Here is a 20,966-nt window from a genome sequence, read left to right as displayed (position 1 = left end):
TGGCAGCAGGTGCACCCCATTCACACCTCTCAGACCACCTCTCTCCCTCCCTATCTTGGTGAAAATACAGATTGTAATACCTTTAGTCAACAGTCAGGACGGACAAAATTCATGCTTAGTCCCATAGCTTGGTTTTAAGGAAGAGCAAAAAATATGTTCTGCTTTTGTTTTGTTGATGCTCATCAGGATCTTAACTTGAGCTGAAGCCCCTTAGATCCGTAACGCCACTGCCGCCTGCCCCCACCACCACCTGGGCTGGACATAAACAAGAGCTTTGTTTGGTTTTGCAAGGAGTGGGCCATGAAGAGGCGGCCGGCCTTCCGAGCGGTCCTGGTGCTGCATCTGATGGGGACGTTCTTTGGAGGCCTTCAGGTATGAACGAGATGCAAGCAAAGAAAGGCAGTGAGGAACTTTGGGGCTGGGATTAAGGTCACCCCAGGCTTCCTGATCCTTTTATGTGAACCGCTCAGAGAGCTCTGGCTATTGGGCGGTATAGAAATGTAATAATAAATAAATAAATAAATATGTGATTGAAGGGGACATCATAAAAATAATTTTAAAAGACCACCCCGAGAGTGTCCCTGCTTGCGTCAGACCAAAGATCGATCTAGTCCAGGCTTCTGCTTCTTCTGCTGCCAGCGAGGTGCCCCAATGGGGAGCCAAGCAAGCAGGGCTGTCAGGCCGGCGCCATAGGGCTGCCCCCCAAGGAGTTGCATTCAGCATCATGTCGCCTCAGCACATGAACGCTCCATGTCGGCGTCATGATTACTAGCTGTTGGCCGACATTCCTTCCATTGCGATGTCCAGCCTTTGCTTAAAGCCATCTCTGCTACACACAGGAGATGGGGACAGAGCCAACAGGTGCCGGGGTGGGGAGGCAGGAGGGCCAGATCCAGGGGCTGAAAAGCCACGGAAGGGAGTAACGTTTCAGAGGTTGATTGGTAGAGCAAAGCACCCAGGGGTGCTTGCGCAGAGGCCCTGCCCTCATTCGACCCGGTGCAGCCAGCCCCCATGGAGCGTAGGGATCTCAATGGCTATTAGCCACTGGAGCAAAATGGAACCTCCCTGGACGGAGGCAGCGCAGCCCTGAATATCCTGTCTATGAGTAGGGTGGGGCAGACCGTGTTGGGGACAACTTTTCCGTCTCCTGGTGAAAGGTGGGAGAAAAAGAATCTTCCAGATAAATGAATAAAATAAAGGTGTTGATGAGAAAGTCTAGTGCAGGCCATTAATGTTTTTTTTTAAATAAAAAAAAACACTCTTAAAGGTGCTTAGAAAACAGGTTAAAATTGTATTTTGACTTTTTGTTCTGTGATATGAACAGCCTTTTTGCCCAACATGTATCACCTTACACTTGCTTACATTGAACCGCATTTGCCGTTTGGACGCCCACCCTCCTAGTCTGGCGAGATCCTATCGGAGCTCCTCACAATCCATTTTTGTTTTAGCCACCTTAAATAATTTGGTGTCATTGACAAACTTGGCCACTTCACTACTCACTCCTAATTCCAGATCATAAGAACCTACAAAGAGCCCTGAGGGACTTTTCTGTCTCCTGGTGAAAGGTGGGAGAAAAAGAATCTAGTCCGAGGGTCCATCCAGTCCAGCACTCCGTTCACACAGTGACCAACTAGCTGTTGACCAGGGACCCACAAGCAGGCCATGGTGCAACAGCACCCTCCCGCCCATGTTCCCCAGCAACTGGTGCACCCAGGCTTACTGCCTCAAATACTGGAGGCAGCACACAACCATCAGGGCTACTAGCCATGGGTCGTCTTCTCCTCCTCCAGGAATTGATCCAACCCCCTTTGAAAGCCATCCAAACTGGTGGTCATCACCACCTCTCATGGTAGTGAATTCCATAATGCAACTCTGCGTTGTGTGAAGAAAGCAAGGTCTCTGCCCCGTCCCCCTCACTCTGTCCTGACCATTTCCCTAGGGGCTCCTTTCTGTTTCAGGTCTTCTGCTTGCCTCTCCGAAAAAGAGACCTCATCCTCATCAAAGAGTCCTCCCTTGACATGGCCTTGACCTCTTTTGATGACCAGTACAAGGGCTGTGCAGAAATGATGGAGGCTGAGCTAGCAGAGCTGAACCGCACCGAATTTGCCAGGAACAGAGTCTATGCTGAGGCCTGGGGTGAGGCGGCCTTGAAGTGGGACGAGAGGAAGGCCTCTCTCCCATTGCCCTCAGGCCTGAAGCCGGAGTACGCCATTGCTATCATGGCCTACACCATCCAAGGGGGCTTGCACAAGGAATTCAACGCAGCCGTGAGGGAAGCCGGGCGCACCAGAGACTATTACCTCAACCGTTTCCACTTCAAGGCTTTCCACTTCCTCCTGACCAGAGGCCTTCACGCCCTGGGGACCACCGCCCAGTCCAGGTGCCACAAGGTGTACCGTGGGGTTAGGAATGTCCGCTTCACCTCGGAACGCCTCAAGACTGTCCGTTTCGGACACTTCACTTCCTCGTCGCTGAGAAACGAGAGTGCCCTGCAGTTCGGCACCGACACCTTCTTCACCATTGAGACCTGCCACGGGGTCAACATCAAGAACTTCTCCTTCTTCCCAGGGGAGGAGGAGGTTCTCATCCCCCCCTTTGAGAAGTTCAAGGTGGCAAATTTCACAAAGACCCAAGAGACGACCTTCATCCAGCTTCTCTCGCTCGAAGATTCCAGCGTCTACAACTGTGTGTTTGTCAAAGGTAACAGCAAGGAAAATGGATTCCCATTGCTGGAGAATAGTAGCGTAAAAAGAGCCCCTATAAATCCTCCTACACAATTCAGGTGATGGTGAGCGCCACACGCAAAAGTGCAAGAGCAGTGATGTCTTGGCAAAGCGAATACTTGCACCCCCCACCAAATTGCGCAGAAGTCCGAACGTGTGCGCCGAGTGGAGAGCTGGGACGGGCTCACTTCGATTTGGGACCCAGCTGTCTGTAATTCACCGGGACTTACTTCCGTGCAAACACTACCCGCTATGCAGCCTGGCGTCCCGATCCCCTTCGCACGTTTACTCGGGGGAATAAGGCTTCCAAGTAAGGAGGCATAGGCAGATTGGGCCGCACCGGTGCCTCCCGGTGCAAGGCTTTCTCAGATGCAAGTCTCGTTGATCCACACGCGCAGGATCAGGAAGCAGGAGAGTTTGCCTTGCGAGGAGTCCACAAGTCCCTAGCTGTCCTGGGGGAAGGGAGAGGGAGTCCCGCTTGCCCGCCTGCCTGGACATCGCGGCCTGTTTGAGGAGAGAGGCGAGGCGACCCAGTGCCCTTTCCTCGGGAGTAAGGCAGAGGCTGGCTTGGGCCAGGGTCGAGCTTGCCACGTGCTTTTTCTCCGTCTGGCGGCGGCCTCCCGGCTCTGGGAGGGTGGCTTCCGGATGGCTAGAGCAGCTCTGGGAGGGCGGCTTCCAGGCGGCAGTCCGAACGTGGAGCCCCACCCATTCCAGTGTCCCTGGCTTTGCCTCGGCTGGGCGGGCATGGGGCGCCACCTCGCCCGCCCAGGCCCAGCTGAATCCTCGGGCTGGGCTGGCCCGGCTGACAGCCAACGCGCCTGAGTGCTGCGCTGCGCCCAGCGCCGTCATTGTGCTCAATCACGGCAAGGAATCCGGGCCACACCTCTTGGGCAGCACTGCGGGTGGGTTCACTGGCAACTAGGGTGACCATATTTGGGAAACCAAAAAAGAGGACACCTAGTGTGTGTGTGGGGAAGCAGCTTTCTGAGTCCTGCAGAAAGTACATTATTCCCCCGCCACCTTAAAGAACCCGATTGGAGTGGAGGAGGGGAAAGGATTTCATTCTGCACCACCACCATCCACTCCAATTGGGGCCTTTTCTATAATGTCCACGAATGACCCACTTTCCCCTTTAAGACCTCAATTGGAGCTCGGGGTGGGGGAATGACGTGCCTCAAGAAAGCATGTCATTCCCTCCTGCCATGCTAATGGCAGCCTTAAAGAGGAAGGTGTGTCATTCCAGGACATTATTGAAAATTAAAGAAAATCCCCCCTGACACCATGGAAAGAACAAAAACCAGGACAAATCTGGGGAAATCCTGACAGTTGGTCACCCTACTGGCAACCCTCAAAGTAGTTTCCACCCCCAGCAATTGCCTGGGTTGTGTCTGCCATCAATCACGCCCCGCCTGCTGTGCCCAAGTCTCTCAGAACTGGTCTTCTTCACAGAGGAATCACAAACGGCTCGCTTGTAACTATTCTTCTTTTGCCAATTGCAGAGAAAAAGTGCAAGACGCAAAGATGCAACTTCAGGTCAGGTGAGAGAGTGGCTGGTCTTTTTGGTTTTTCCCCAATTTCCACAATGCTAACTTTTAAAAACAAACAAAACAACCCTCCGTTTATTTTGACAGGTGCCGGTCTGAACCATTTATCTGCTAACGTGCAGACTCCTTTCCTGCTCTGGGGCTTCCTCCTCATTGCTGGTCCTCTCGGATCTCCAGGACTCCTCTGACTTCAGCTTCTAAAACACCATCTCTGAATACATTTCAGAACCTGCTACTAGAAAAGAAAAATCAGAGAATACTGTGGGGTTAAGATGAAATGGCAGAATTTGCTTTAGATACACTCAGTGCCCAGCAAGACATTTCCTAGCCTGGAGTGCGTAGCTGGATGGAACGTGGCTGCCTGTTGTGATTAGCCATTTGCCGTTGCAAAAGTAATGTACTGATGCAACAGTTAAGTGGATGTGAGTCCAGCTGAAAACTACTTTTAGAAAACGGGGCATTCCGCCCACCTACATCCTGGCTGGTGGGCGGAGGAAGGCTCCACCCTCCTCCTGCCCTGGATATTTGGGGGGACGGAGCGTTATAGGAGCTCATGGACCCACCCCGCTGTTCGGGAACCTCTGGCTTTCGGACCTTAATCCTTGTGGCCCCCTGTGCGCATCACTGCATCTGTCCCATTCTGCCTTGGGCCCTGTCTAGACGTCGTACTGAAGGCGCATGCATGCGCCCCAAGTACGACCCCAAAACGATAGTGTAGACTACAACCAGAAGAGACGGAGGAGGAGGCGGCTGGGGAATCCAGGCGCGTCCTTGCTGCCGCCGCTGCCGCCGCTGCCTCCCCACCGGCCTCGCTCTTACCCCGGCAGCAGGAGGCCGGTGGGGAGGCAGCTGCGGCAGCAAGGATGCGCCCGGATTCCCCAGCCGCCGCCTCCATCTCTTCTGGCTGTAGTCTACACTATCATTTTGGGGTCTGTGAGAAATAAAGAGATATGTTACTTTTTCATTAATGCTAAACTATATAACCAATAATGCTGCCAATGCTATGTGTTATAAGGATGCTAATGCTATATGTTATAAAGAAATATAATATAATTAAAAATATTTGGCTGAATAGCAGCCAGCCTAAAGTACTGTTATCTTTACTGAAAGATGGTTAAGGGACAGGAAACTGCTCAGACAGGTGTTTTAGCCGTTAGACTATTCAGTTGAAGTAAAAGAGAATAATACGGAACTTGTGGTTAGACTAGTGGTCAGAAGAGGTGACAAAATTGAAAGATACATCTGTTGTTTCTTAACTTGTGATTTTGTGGTTACCTGATGGGTGGAGGGATGATCAAGAGCAATAAAGTGGGTAGGCCCAGACCAATCAAACCCATATTTGGACATAAGTAAATAGGGGTGGGTGGAATATTAAATGAAATGAAAAAGCAAGTAATCAAAGGCGGGACAAAGCTGCGTGCCGGGATAGGCTGTAACCCCTCAAGTCTCTAACCAATCACGAGACGGGGAGGGACCTCTTCGGCCGGGTGTAGGGTATAAGATGTCTTGACATGTGCTTAGAGGGTGTGCCTACTTTGCTGGACACCCAGACTTGCAATTCTGTATCAATAAAAGGAACAGAGTGCTTTCACCATTGTCCTTGAATCTTTATTTCAAATCGCATTTCTAACAATTTGGGGGCTCGTCCGGGATCAAGCCATCGTGGCTGCTGGCCATCGGTGCCAGACACAGGGAAGACGCGTCCTGCTGAAGTTTTGGCAGCCCCTCTGGCCAACACCGAGGGTCAGTAGTCTGACTGGCAAACTCCTGGAACATTTGGACTGGTGAAACCACTTAGGGATTCAAGTGTAGGCACTGCATCGACCAGGCAACTTCGTGCACGAACCAAGGTAAGAAAATTGACTATTAAGTATTACCTTGGTGGTCGGGATGGTGGGTGGATTGTGAAGTGGAGTGTGACTGATGTCTGAGACGTGCCCAAGAGGCACGAAGCGAGTTCGGAGTCTCGGATCCGCGGTTCCATTTCTTCGCGAGAAGTATGGCCGGAGAGAGACGAAGCGAATGAAACTTTGACTGTTGTATGACACTTCCACATCTTGGGTAGACGTTTTGTGGTTCATGCTTAGCCCCAAGTATTGGGTAGACGTTTTGCAGTTCTCACTTAGCCCCAAGAAATATCCACAGACTGGGTAGACGTTTTGTGGTTCTCGCTTAGCCCCAGGTAGTTCCTGGGTAGACGTTTTGCGGCTCTCACTTAGCCCCAGTTCCACAATGGGAAATAAATTGGCCAAGAATGGGAAGGACCTGGTTTCAGTGAATCCTTCCATGACATACCTCCGGATAGTCCGTTAGGGAGGATGTTGAAATCCTAGGAATATTTATCTTGTACAAGAGGGAAAGATAAAAATAAATAAATAAATAAATAAGTATTGTTGTGTTGAATGGCTAAAGAAAAGTGTAAAACCACCTCCTGTTTTCTGGCCAAAATATGGGTCTGATGAAGCCTGGGTGTCAGACTTTAAACTTCTATGTTAACAATAAAACTCCAGGATCACAAGAAAACGTATGCCTCTTGTTGGATGACTAGGGATAATAAGGATACCCCTAAAAATCCACAGGAAGAAGAAGCAAGTCAAAATACCAAAGACTCCTGAATTTAAAATAGGAACCGTTGAATTGCCTGCCTCCTCCTTATGTATTTCTGCCTAACCAAGCTAGTAACATAGTGTCAAATGCACCATGAACAAAGGGGGGCAGAAGAGGAGGGAGAAAATAGAAGAGAAAGAATAGAATAGAAACTCCAGGTGTGCCTGTGTCAAAACCTGGAAATTGCCATATGCAAGAGGCCTGTATGTGGCTTGATTGTAGTTATAAGAACATTGCAGTTAGATTCACCAAGTTAAAATCAGACTGCCCACAAATAGTAAAAACATTATAAAGAAAACATGTAAAATTTATAAGATGCCATCTAAGTTAAAGTTAAAAAGATTAGTGACTTTGAGTCAAGAAGAATGGCCACTCTTCACCAGAGTAACCTACATTACCGTGGCCTGCCGAAGGTTTATTTGAAACAGACAGGTTCACGCACTTGAAACATTATTTAGAAGGAGTGGGGGGAAACCCTCTCCTTTTCCTGTACTAGCAGCAGTTGTGGTTAGACGGCCAGAGGTAAAAAGACTTCAAGCCAACATGTCAGCTCCCAGAAACAAAAGTGCTAGGTTATTTGCTGGACAGGTGGCCCAACCAAATGTGATGGGCTACTTGAACAGTGAGCTTGAAAAGACTTCGAAAAGCAAATGCAAGCTTTCTATTTGGACTTGTCCTTTAGGAGTCCTTGGTCAAGATCTAAAGAGTCAGGATAGAAAAAGTGAGAAGTTTATTACACTCTAGCATTAAATGCTCCCTGTAAATTGTTTCCTGTGCTAAAATTTTGCTGCCCCAAATCAAGCTCCAGTCAGAGCTTACCAGCTTTAGAATTCAGCTGATAATTAGAATTTTGAATAGAGATTACTTAGGCCTTACGGTCTAGCTAGAAAACCCTTCCCCACTGGAGAACTTGTTTTAACAGAAGCAGACCTCCAGTTGTCAGATTTGTGAAAAGAGGAATAAAAAAGCCACACCTAAAAACCAAAATTTCTACAGCATTCGAGATAAAGAATGAGATAATATTCTAGATTGTCTCCAGATGATCCGGTAACACAAGGTCTTTTTAAAATTAATTTTGTCACCAAGAAGTGGCAAGACGTGGCTAAGAAAATACAGAAAGTTGAAGGATAGAATGATCTAAAGCAACCACCTGGAGCGGCAGATCTCGCCAGCCTGGCCCCCCTTCTCATGCAGCGGGGGGGGGGCTCGCAAGGCAGACGCTGGCTGGCTGGCTGCACGGCTCTGCCTCCTTGGGAGGGGAGGGGAGCTCACTAGACCCGATCTGAGGAGAAAGAAGAGGAAGAGGAGAGAAACGCGTAAAACACCGCGTGTGCGTGCGCAAGAAGCAGGATGGCGGGGGACGCTTGCCCTCTACGCCTGGGCTGGTCTCCTTGGGAATAGGGGCTGTCCAGGTCTGGGGGACTAGCTCCCGAGGAGACATCCCCTTCGCAGATCGAAAGCAAGAGGGCTGGCGCTGCCCGACACCCCCTGCCCTTGTCGGTCTCCCTAAGAGCAAGACTTTGAGGAGTTAGATTCTTTTCTTGGAAGTGAGGGAAAGTCACCGTGACTCTTTCTGTTTTAAGGAGGGAAATGGAGTAGGAGGAAAATGTAGAGCCACCCCTTTTTCCCTTCTAAAGTGTTCAAGGAGAAGCAGACACCACTAAGGAAATGCCTGCTCCCCTGATATGTTTCCTGCCAAAAATGCAAAGAAGGGCAACTAAAATGATGAAGGGTCTGAAGCATCTCCCTTACGAGGGAAGCTTGCATCAACTGGGATTGTTTAGTTTAGAAAACGGAAAAGGGAAAGGGGAGGCTGAGGAGAGATAACATAGAGGTATATAAAATAACACATAGTATAGAAAATATGGATAGAGAGACATCTCTCTCTCTCTAAAAATATTAGAACCCAGTGGAGTCATCCCATGAAGCTGAGTGGTGGGAGATCCAGGATAGAACTCACTACTACAAGATGTATTGATAGTCACCAAGTTGGATAGCTTCAAAGGCAGGTTGAATAAATTCCTGGAAGATGATGATGATGATAAAATAATAATAATAATAATAATAATAATAATAATAATAATAATAATAATAATATATCAATAGCTACTAGTCCTGATGGTTGGGTACTATCTCTAGTATTAAAAACAATAAGCCTGTGTGCACCAGTTGCTGGGGAACATGGGTAGGAGGGTGCTGTTGCACTGTGTCCTGCTTGTTCATCCCTGGCTGATGGCTGGTTGGCCACTGTGTGAACAGAAGTGCTGCTGGATGGACCCTTGGTCTGATCTAGCATGGCTCTTCTTATGTTCTTATGTTTTAAATTTTGTGTTTTTTATTTTTTTTCTATAAAACATCTGTTCTTAAAAATCAAAGTTACCAATGGGGGGGGGGGGTGTGCCAGTAGCTCTCTTTGCCTAAGGCGCAAATTAGTCTGGCACCAGCCCTGACTAGATACAAAATGGTTTAAAAATGAAAGTACTTCTAAGAACAGATCTGGATGAAATGTGTTATCAAGCAAATAACTGATTTGCTCCTGAATGAGCCTTTCAGTGAAATTTTAGAGAAATCTGCACTGCTGCTTTTAAGGCGTTTTGAAGCACTTTGAAAACGTTCATTTGAAAACTGTATATGCAGCGTGTTCTGGACCCCAGCAGTTGTCAGAACTGGGGGGGGGGGCACCTTGAGGCTCTTTGGAGCAGTGGTGTAGATCCTGCCCAGGTGCTGGGAAGATATGCGAGGAAAGAGGGGCCTCAAAGAAGCCAAGGAGATGGACCTTAAAAAGAAAAGCCATTTCCAAAACCAGTGGTGGCTGGGGCAGAGAAGTGGGGTCAAAGTAAATACTGTCCTGAGACACAAGCCCCAGAGCCTAGAGATGAGTAATCCCGAACCCCAAAAACTACACCCTCCAGTTTGGAGTGTTAGCATTTAACGGGGTTAAAGTGAAATTGAAGTTGAAATAAAACAACCCAAACCCCTACATTGAGCTTACCAACTTGTAGAGAATGATTTATTGAAATGGCTGCGGTGTGATTGTTCAACAGCAGCCAGTGGCAAGTTTCCGCCTTGTCTGGGAGCAGGTACTGCATCTGCTTTGTATGTAGAAAGTTTTTTTTTATCAAATCAGAGATTGAATAGATATTGCATGGAGAATCCAGATAAATCTATTACCTTGAATCCAGGTATCTTGTTTTCTTTGTTGAGAGCAACATATCTGAGATCCACATGATTGAAAAGTTGAAACTAAAAAACCACTCCCAGGCAAGAGTGAGGTTGCCTTGATAACACCAGATTGCAAACAGGAAATGTTGTAGTTTCGTCAAGCTGACAGAAAAGAGGAAGTAGATACTTGTAATAGAGAATCATAGAATAGCAGAGTTGGAAGGGGCCTACAAGGCCATCGAGTCCAACCCCCTGCTCAGTGCAGGAATTCACCCTAAAGCATCTCTGACAGATGGTTGTCCAGCTGCCTCTTGAATACCTCTAATGAGGGAGAGACCACAGCCTCCCTAATAGAGGTTGTGTTTGTTCTGTCCCAGGTATGAAGCATAAAATAGATTATTTTTGATAAAGCAAGGGGTTTATCTATAAATATCCACACTAACGTTCAATGTTCCTTTTTCAATTTGCTACGTAGCTAGACTAATTTGTAAACCTAAGAATTTCAAGACAGCTGTGGGAGGCCCAAGGGCCAAATAGCCCTCTCATTGAGAAATTGTTTGAAAGAATCTTAATTTCAAAAATATAGTTGTCAAAGAAAGATGGAAAAATAGTGTGTGGATATCTTATGGTGTTAAGCCAATTGCATCCTGAGACTTAATTAAGAATTATGTAATATGTATAGAGTTTTTAAAAGTAATTGAATTTACTAATGCTGTAGAGAGACTTGAATGTTCAGTTACCTTAACTACTTTTGTTATGGTAAAATAACTGATTTCCCCTTACCCCTTCGCCCAATCTCTTCTCTCCCGTCCTTCTTCCAAGATTCCTCATTTTCCTTTCCCAAAATGCCACCCTTGGGTGATTTCTAAGTGATTTAAAATGAATAAAATAGACCCCCTGCTCCCAGGTGGGAGAGAGGGGTCCCATTTGCCTATTTGGGTGGGGTCGGTTGCTCAGGGTTGAAGACAGGCCCTAGCTGCTGGTTAAAACACCAGGCGCTTGACACACACACACACCTCTTGTTTCTCCTTCCCCACAGCTCAGTGGGAAACCGGGAAGAGAAATAAGAGGTAGGAAGCATGCCTATTGTAAAGAATGTCAAGCGCCAAAAGGGGAAACCGGGGAGGGAGTGGTTAACAGGTATTGGTTGAGGATGGTGGAGTATGTGACAAGAAGGTCTCAAGATTCATTGCTAGGAGAATCATGTAATGGTGAAGTTTGCAAGGTTGATGGGTTCATGCACCCATCTGGGCATGTTGGGAGGGCAGGGAAGAAGGATCAGTTGTGACGATCTAAACAAGCACTGTTCTGAGTCTTTTCCCTTACATTGCCAAGGGGGGAGAGAGACCTTGTATAAAGTGATTTTTTTTAGTACCACCTTGAATCTAAGAAACTAGTTTTAATTCTTTCCTGTCTTAAAATAGACTGAATAGAAGACAGAGTGATTTATAATTAGAACCATAAGATTGTTTGATGAGAAATCCCAAACTAATGAGTGTGCAAGAAGATTTCTTCACAGGTTTTCACAGCACCAGACCTAGAAGCCACAGGTCTGCTGCCTGATACCAAATTAAAACAACAGAAGTTATGAGCTAGAAGTAAGAGAGTTTGGACCCTTGTTCCTGACTGACCACTGTAATTGTTCAAAGCACTTGAACAACTGGCAAGTATTTGACTGTCCAACACATATAGAAATGTTTGGAGAATCTATAGCTGTAAGACTGTCTCTATCAAGGAAGAAATAATCTGTTGTGTTCTAAGCCTACACAGACTGATAGCCCAAATCTAAAAAGTCCAAGCAACATATGTGAAAAGCTGAACCTTGGATGCCATGGAAGTGATCCAGATGACCCATTTGTACCAGAGACTGAGAGTTGTCCAAATCTGATCGAGAGGTTAAAAGATGAAGCAAGCTGCCAGGAGGAAGTTGGAAAGCCCCCTGTGAGCACTAAAGACAGGTGTCCAGTGGAAGGAGATTGCTGAAGAGCCCCCTCCATGGAACGACATCTGGTCAATCGGCATGGCTGTCTTTGTAAACTCAGATCAGAGATATTCCTGAGATAACGAGGCATAATAATCCTCGCAACGAAAAGTAAAACGACTTAGGACAACGCCATGGCATTCTTTAACAGTGAGAGTGTGTGCATAGAGATAAGAAATGGTCTAAGAACATGTGGTCCAGTCAAGAATACATCTTTATATACTGTGGTGAAAAAGATAACACAGGATGAATAAAGAGGAGGGATTTGTGAGAAATAAAGAGATATGTTACTTTTTCATTAATGCTAAACTATATAACCAATAATGCTGCCAATGCTATGTGTTATAAGGATGCTAATGCTATATGTTATAAAGAAATATAATATAATTAAAAATATTTGGCTGAATAGCAGCCAGCCTAAAGTACTGTTATCTTTACTGAAAGATGGTTAAGGGACAGGAAACTGCTCAGACAGGTGTTTTAGCCGTTAGACTATTCAGTTGAAGTAAAAGAGAATAATACGGAACTTGTGGTTAGACTAGTGGTCAGAAGAGGTGACAAAATTGAAAGATACATCTGTTGTTTCTTAACTTGTGATTTTGTGGTTACCTGATGGGTGGAGGGATGATCAAGAGCAATAAAGTGGGTAGGCCCAGACCAATCAAACCCATATTTGGACATAAGTAAATAGGGGTGGGTGGAATATTAAATGAAATGAAAAAGCAAGTAATCAAAGGCGGGACAAAGCTGCGTGCCGGGATAGGCTGTAACCCCTCAAGTCTCTAACCAATCACGAGACGGGGAGGGACCTCTTCGGCCGGGTGTAGGGTATAAGATGTCTTAACATGTGCTTGGAGGGTGTGCCTACTTTGCTGGACACCCAGACTTGCAATTCTGTATCAATAAAAGGAACAGAGTGCTTTCACCATTGTCCTTGAATCTTTATTTCAAATCGCATTTCTAACAGGTCGTACTTGGGGCGCATGCATGCGCCTTCAGTACGACGTCTAGACAGGGCCTTGTCCTCTTTCCCCTTGGGTGTCGATCTGAGACTGCAAGACTGTGCTCTCTCTCTCTCTCTTCTTTTAACTAATGAAACGCTGTAAACCAAGTAGCATAGCTGTTGGGGTGTGTGGAAACGGGTTACATTTTCTGCGGCACAACAAAAGCCAGAAGGGGCGGAAGACGGGTGAGAGGCAGACGGCGGCGTCATGTGAGTGATCTGTGAGTGCCCAGGAACGGGTGTGCAATAAAACGCTCGTCGGATGGAGCTTTATGTTGCTGCTACTCCACAACCAGCACGTCGTCGTTCCCCTGCTGGAAAACCCACATTTTTGCAAAGGTGTTTTGCTCTAGATGTTTTCTCTTTTGCCCTGTCTGCAGGGTTCTGCAGACGCTCGCCCCCAAATTAAATGTGGCTGAGTGGGTGGGCCTTGGCTTGTGCTTTGATGTGACGCCTTTGCTCCTTTGCAGCTTCGCTCAATGACGGCAGAAGATCTGTTTGGGTGTGTTTTCTTCTGCAGCAATAAACGGTTTATGATTTGGGCTTGGTACCAGTGAGTAGTTTCGCTCTTTTTTCAAAGGGAGAACAGAACATGCACCAGGAATCCAGTGACGATGCGGATGGAAGGAAGGCATGAACCTGGGTCCAACCCACGGCCTTCAGCGCACTGACAGGCAGAGCATGATGGCGCCACCTCTGAGCATTGGCAATGTACTTTTCCGCAGCCGCTTATGCACACGCCCCCCCCCTTGCTCCGGCCTGCCCTGCGTTCTCCATCGTACCCGGTAAGGCACTTCCCAGCCTCCTTCCTCCCTCCTGGCAGCTTTGAATAATGAATGTTACTGTCCAAAATGATTAAGAGGTGACATGTTTTGTGGGGCAGAAGCGGGAGCAAAAGAACAGAAAGAAGAGCAAAAAGAGGCTGGCTAGAGGCACCCGTGGCCGTGATCTTGAATTCTCCTTCAGAACACAAGAGGAGCCCTCAGGCTGGATCCGACCGAGGGTCCACCTAGTCCAGCACTCTGTTCACACAGGGGCCGGCCAGCCGTCAGCCAGGGACCCACAAAGCGAGACACGAGTCCAACAGCCCCCTCCCACCCATGTTCCCCTCCCCTTAAAAGGGATTAGACAAGTTTATGGAGCAAAAGGTTATTATCAGCCCTGCTGGTGGACCTCTGGTGGCCACTCTGGCAAACAGGATGCTAGACTTCCTGGGAATCCAGGAAGCCAGATTCCGGCTGGACATCAGGAAAAGCTTCCTGACTGTTAGAGCAGTACGACAATGGAACCAGTTACCTAGGGAGGTGGTGGGCTCTCCCCCACTAGAGGCCTTCAAGAGGCAGCTGGACAACCCTCTGTCAGGTATGCTTTAGGGTGGATTCCTGCATTGAGCAGGGGGTTGGACTCGATGGCATTAGAGGACCCTTCCAGCCCTACTATTCTATGATTAGCTTACACAGCACCTTTTGGCCTGATCCAGGACATCTCTTTCAATGTTCTTCAAGGGCAGCTTGAGCTTTCTTAGCACAATGGACCCTGCAAAGCTGCAGACCTGCAACAGCCCCATCCAGTTTAAGAATCCTTAACCCCGCAGCCTGCAGGTGAGGGCAGGATTCCAAAGCAGACTGACTTTTTATCTTATCTTATTTATTTTTTGAGGGGGCGGCATTCTTGCTCCCCATCAAGTCGAGTTTCTCTGGAGAACTGTTCTACCTGCCCATAATCACTCAACACCAAATGTGTGTGCGTGGGTTTTAAACATTGAGCAGCAAACATCCCCGCCATCCCCCCGCACACACACACAGACTGGGAGGGCGCCTGAACTGGCCCTCTGGTTACAACACGCCCACTTTTCCCCACAGTAAGAGCTCCATCAGACAGAGGGGAAATCGCGTTTGCTTACCGTCGCTTCTCCACTCCCGCTTTCGTTCCTCATTACTTCCTCTTCCAAAAGAGGAAGTAAACCACGCGCACGTGGTTCTGATCGTGCTGCTTCTCCTGCACACAGCAGGAGAGAGCGGCAACTTCAGTCTTTAAAAATAAGTTGGACTTACTGGGGTGGGGGGGTTTGCAGCGTGAAGAAGGCCAAAAGGGGCGGGAGGCAGACATCGTCGTGGTGAGAGGGACCCACGAAAATCCACGCGTGCTCGTCTGATGGTGCTTTAAGTGGTGCATACAAGGGCTGTTCCTCACAGCCTCAGAGCAGACAGTAAGCTGGAGGTTACCCCTAACCTTCCTAAAGTGGGAGACGGTTGAGTGGCGGCCTGCACAGCTGCTTTGCCCCATCGTGCAGCACTGGTCACGTGACCAGTTCCCACGAAAATAGCTGGAGCTGCCTCTGAGCCCCAGGAGCAGCAGCCAGGCTGGCACCAGGGCCCGGGATGCAGCCGGCACCGTTTGTCCTTCTTCTCAACTCCATTGGGAGCTTCGCTCTTTCTGCCCGCCACGTTCCAAGGTCCTTGAGAACTCTCCTGTCGCCGGAGATTACTGTACAGGTGAGGCAGCCGGGCAGAAAAAGCGGAAGCCTCAACCAGGCAGGCGGGACAGGAAGCCCCGAGCCAAACGGCTTCTTCGCCCAACCCGTCACCCCCTGATCCCACCGCTGCATTTTGCCCGTTCTGCACAGGTGCTCTTTTGGCCAATGCGCACGGTCCCTAAGTGGGGGTGGCAGGCCTGGGAGCCGGGATCCTCCGCACGTTAAGCCCTCTGTGTGGCTGTGGCGAGAGAACGTGTGAGCTGATTCCATGAGAACCGGTGGCATGATGGCCCTTCCAATACTTCGGAAGAGAGAGGAAATATCCCCCCCCAATCCAGTGCTCTTCACCACTCCTCATCTGATTAGGGTTGACATATTCTGAATCTACAAAACCAGGACAATTTGTGGGGGGGGGCTAGTTTTTTTAAAAAAACACCTGAGCAATATGTAAAGGTCTAGGGAAAGAAAGAAAGCTGTCTAAGCTTTAGTTATCTAACACTGGAATCATAGAATCATAGACTAGCAGAGTTGGAAGGGGCCTACAAGGCCATCGAGTCCAACCCCCTGCTCAATGCAGGAATCCACCCTAAAGCATCCCTGACAGGTGGTTGTCCAGCTGCCTCTTGAAGGCCTCTAGTGTGGGAAAGCCCACAACCTCACCAGGCAACTGATTCCATTGTCGTACTGCTCTAACAGTCAGGAAGTTTTGTGTGTCTACTCAGAAACAAATCCTATTAAGTTAAATAGGACTTATTCCCAGTTAAGTACGCATAGGATTGCAGCCTAAAGTACTTAAGCACCTGCAAATAAATAATAGGAAAAGAACCGTTTAAGCAAACAAACAGGAAAAAATGGCACTAAATTACATTTCTCTGCTAGTTCTCAAAAGCTAGAGGAGACTTCAGTTTGGAGACTTACACTCCACCGAGCAGGCTCAAGGCACCATTTTGGAGGTTGGAATTTCTCTGGCCGGCTGGAACAGGAATCTGGGATTCTTGACTGACTGGCCGGGATATTTTGGAAATGCTTGGAAACCGTGACATTCCCGGTTTTCCGGGACGTATGGCAACCCTACATCCAATGCTCTGCAGGCTCCTTCCCCCCATGGTGGTCCTACGTGGAAGCGCCGACCTCTCCTGTTAGAGGCTCCAGCTTCTGCTTCTCTCCAGCTGGATTTCCCAGTCGGCCGCCTTTTCGAGAGGGCCACAGCGTTGCTCCATTAACCTGCAGCTGACAGGACTGTAGCACAACCACAGCCAAAGGCCACTGGTGGTCAAGATGGGCAGCGTGACCGCCGGACAATCCTTGCTGGCTGTAGCTAGTTCAGTGAGACACAGAGAAACTGGTGGTGGCTTTCAGGGACTTTATTATTATTATTATTATTATTATTATTATTATTATTATTATTATTATTAATTTCCAGCTCCCCATTTCTATCTAGGGTGAGAATTTGTAGCCATGAAGGTGTCAGATGGAGGCGAAGAGCCTTAGGGAGCGCCCCCCCCCCTCCAGCTGGGCCCAGGACCAAGTGAAGCAGAAAGGGAGCGGATCCACCCTCCATCTCAACCACCACCACTGTTTCCTTGCTGCCACTAGCGTGATGTCTGAACAGGCCCAGAAGGGGCCACAGAAACACGTCCAAGGGTTTGCCTTGGAGGCAGGGCCGGTGCTACCATAGAGGCCACTCAGGCGGCCGCCTAGAGCGCCAAGCTAATAGGGGCGCCGGGCGCAGCGCAGCACTCATGCGCGTTGGCTGTGACTCGGCCCAGCCCAAACCAAGGATTCAGCTGGGCCTGGGCGGGCGAGATGGCGCCCGGCGCCCGCCCAGCCGAAGCAAAGCCAGGGATGCTGGGGTGGGGGGACGGCTCCACGTTCGGACTTCCGCCTGGAAGCCACCCTCCCAGAGCCACTCTAGCTCCCCGGAAGCTGCTCTCCCAGAGCCGGGAGGCCGCCGCCGCCAGAAGAAAAGCACCTGGCAAGCTTGACGCTGGCCCAAGCCAGCCTCTGCCTTACTCCCGAGGAAAGGGCACTGGGTCACCTTGCCTCTCTCCTCAAACAGGCCACGATGTTCGGGCAAGCGGGACTCCCTCTCCCTTCCCCCAGGAAAGCTAGGGACTTGTGGACTCCTCGCAAGGCAAACTCTCCTGCTTCCCGATCCTGCGCGCGTGGATCAACGGGACTTGCATCCAAGAAAGTGTTGCACCGGGAAGCACCCGTGTGGCCTGATCCGCCTTTGCCTCCTTACTCGGAAGCCTTATTCCCCCAAATAAACTTGCGGAGGGGATTGGGACGCCAGGCTGCATAGTGGGTTGCGTTCGCACGGAAGTAAGTCCCAGTGAATTCCAGACGGCTGGGTCCCAAATCGAAGTGAGCCCATCCCAGCTCTCCACTCGGCGCACACGTTCGGACTTCCACGCAATTTGGGGTGGTGGTGCAAGTAGCTCGCCTTGCCTAGGGCGCAAAATAGTCTGGCACCGGCCCTGCTTGGAGGCAAGATGCTCAAGCGTGCAAGCCCGGAAGCTTAGCTTTCAAAAAGTCTTTCAAAAATTAAGTTCCCATTAGGGCAATGCACGAGGCCCAAACAGCATTAGCAGAAAAGCCACAGTCACAAAATGGCACAACCCTTTGATAGTTGGGCAATTAAGGGGATGTGACTGAACAGGGCAGCAGGGAGGAAGTTTTGGGGTGCTTTGGGGGGGCTCCTAGCACTACCAACAAGGAGGCATCTGTTTTGCCTTTCCCTCCTTAATGGGGTTTTCTACAGTAAGGAAAAAGAGGAGGAAAAACATAGGAGGTAAACAAGTTGAAGCCAACTTTGAGCTTCTCTACAGGACAGTTTTATTGCAGTCTCATGACTGGCTACTCATGGAGGTTTGTGGGTCCTTTACATGATGCTGTCAAACTCCAGGACACCTCCTGTGCTTTCGCCTGATAACCTTGCTTTTTAAAAAACCCTGGAAATAATACAGTATTTAAAATTCTGCCACTAGATGGCGCTGTTTTATTTAACTTCGTGGAGCATTCTTCAGAGGGGAAGTTTTCCATTACAAATCATGTTATCAGCTTTGGTCACCGTCTAAAGAAATCCATAGTGAACGTGGAAAGAACCAAGGGGGGAAAAGCCTGGTAAGGTGGCGGGGGTTTTCCTTAACGTAGAGATGCCCATTGTCTGGACTGCCCTGTAAAATTCTAGGAATGAAGCAGGGCAATGAAAACCTTGCCTGGTCTCCATCACAAGCCACATCACAGGCTGTGCCTCTCAAGGGAGCCACTCTCCACACTGCTGTTACAACGGCTGTGGCTATGTTCCACGTGGGATGCATCATCTGTGGTGAACAGGGAAGGGAGCAGTGAGGTCTGCAGATATGACGTTTTCCAAAAACTGCCTCCCTCTCCCTTCCTGCCGGCAGTTCGTTATTCAACTCGGAGCACCGACAAAGCATTTCTGGCAATTTAAGCGCTGACCCAGTTTGTCGCCCTGTCCTCGGCTGCGTTCCCACCTGGGATGAAACCAGGGGTGGTGGGGGTGGTATTTTTCAGATTCCCAGTCGCTGATTCATCTACAAGGAACCTGGCCTCCAGGCAGCTTTGGCTGCTCAGAAAATTGTGCTTACACAAATTTTGTGTAATTGAGGGTAGACACAGTTGAGGGGAGACATGAGAGCACTCTTCAAATACTTCAAAGGTTGTCCCACAGAGGAGGGCCAGGATCTCTTCTCGATCCTCCCAGAGTGCAGGACACGGAATAACGGGCTCAAGATACAGGAAGCCAGATTCCAGCTGGACATCAGGAAAAACTTCCTGACTGTTAGAGCAGTACGACAATGGAATCAGTTGCCTAGGGAGGTGGTGGGCTCTCCCACACTAGAGGCCTTCAAGAGGCAGCTGGACAACCCTCTGTCAGGGATGCTTTAGGGTGGATTCCTGCATTGAGCAGGGGGTTGGACTAGATGGCCTTGTAGGCCCCTTCCAACACTGCTATTCCATGATTCTATGCTACCCCTGTAGCAAATGGGCAGCACTAGCAGGGACCGCATAGCAACGGGGCACCTGGCCCTGTGGATTGAGTGGGAGTGGGGCAGCCACCCGGCCACCTCACCATCACATCAGGATAGCGGTGGGCCTTCAAGGATACGCCTGATGTGGACTGCAAGGGGCTAGTCCTCACTGAGTTTGTCAGCTTGTGCCTGGGCAGTACAGACAGGTGGAGACTGAACAAGACTCCTCCCTGGTGGTGGTGGTGGTGGTGAATTCCCTCCACAAAGAAAAATTGCTTGGCAGGAGGTCAGGGCAAGTCTTCTCCCTGATCAGCTAGCTTTCTAGGTGGAGGGACTTTTTTTGCAGGGAGAAGGTACAGCCCTATTGGTGAAGGAGCACATACACACCTTTGGCATTGCCATGGAATCGGCCGACAAAAGGTTTTTGCACGGAGCGCTCTTGTCCTTGGTGGCAGCCGTGGCTGCTCTCTTCCAGGGTGGGCCGTGCAGCATCAAACGGCACCCCCCCCTCCGCGACAGGCAGCCTTCTGCATTGACTGAGCACGCTCAGTCCACGTTGGGCTGTTTGTCCCCCCCCCCCACCAGGTAGCCCAGCTCAAATTTATTTTGTACATCTGCACATCTTTGGGTTCCCCCCCCCCGTCCTCCCGTTTTGTGGCGGCGTTATCTTGGCTACCAAAGGATCCCTTGAGCCGTTGCTGTCAGGAGGAATGAGTCGCCGTGGGCTTTGCTGGGCCCGAGAAAAGCCCCCGTCTGCAATCTGCATAAATTATGCAAGTAACTTCACAACCGATGTGGCTTGGGCACAGTTGCTTATTTCGCATAATTTATTCCGTTCTATTAGTCACAGAGGAAGGACACAAAGCTACGAAGACGACCGAGCGGCACCCCTGGACCCGGAGCAGGAGCCGGCTCCTCTGCCCCCAAACCCACACGATTCTGTGGCGTCATCACAAGATGCTCCCAAGCCGGGGGGTCTCCGTGACAGCTGGACACTCGCTGGGGCTTGCGTGGCTGGTTTTGGAGGGAAAGGGGGGAGGGACGAGTGGGATTGGAGGGGCGCGGAGCTCCCTGCAGACTCTGGCTGTAAACTCTGCGCTTATGTGGCCACGCGTGCCCCAAGAGCAGCACGTGGGATGGGCGGGCAAGTAGATACAGGTGGGCAGGGGGGGCAGCGATTGGTGCAGATGTCAGAGTCGACGCCACTACTGGGCTAGAAGGACCGTGTGTGTGCAGCGGTAGCAGCAGGACGTGGTTGATGGCCGCCCCCAGGGGGTTTGCTGCTCAACGCCCCACCACCACCACCACCACCACGGTCAAGTGCTGCACCCCAACATCTGCAGCACCACAAGGGATCTCGGGGCTCCCCGCTGGGAGCGTGCGTGGCCTGCTTCCTTGGGGCCCCGAATTATGCCGGCCCAGGCGGTGGCTTGTGCAAATGGCCTGAGTGGTGGCGACTGGCGAGCAAGCGA

The 20,966-nt window shown here is 49.6% G+C and overlaps 1 protein-coding gene across 1 annotated transcript; it reads left to right on the top strand.

Annotated features, from left to right (window-relative positions):
- Positions 1-246: 246 nt before the first annotated feature.
- On the top strand, positions 247-4,562 carry ART1 (ADP-ribosyltransferase 1). The gene is made up of 4 exons (XM_063127897.1): positions 247-372; positions 1,959-2,700; positions 4,223-4,261; positions 4,355-4,562. The coding sequence occupies exons 1-4, from the start codon at positions 301-303 to the stop codon at positions 4,453-4,455; spliced, it is 954 nt and encodes a 317-aa protein (XP_062983967.1). The 5' UTR covers positions 247-300; the 3' UTR covers positions 4,456-4,562.
- The last annotated feature ends 16,404 nt before the right edge of the window (positions 4,563-20,966 follow it).

Source organism: Elgaria multicarinata, chromosome 5 (assembly GCF_023053635.1).
Source record: "Elgaria multicarinata webbii isolate HBS135686 ecotype San Diego chromosome 5, rElgMul1.1.pri, whole genome shotgun sequence".
Taxonomy (NCBI): domain Eukaryota; kingdom Metazoa; phylum Chordata; class Lepidosauria; order Squamata; family Anguidae; genus Elgaria; species Elgaria multicarinata.
This window is presented reverse-complemented; position numbering and strand designations above follow the sequence as displayed.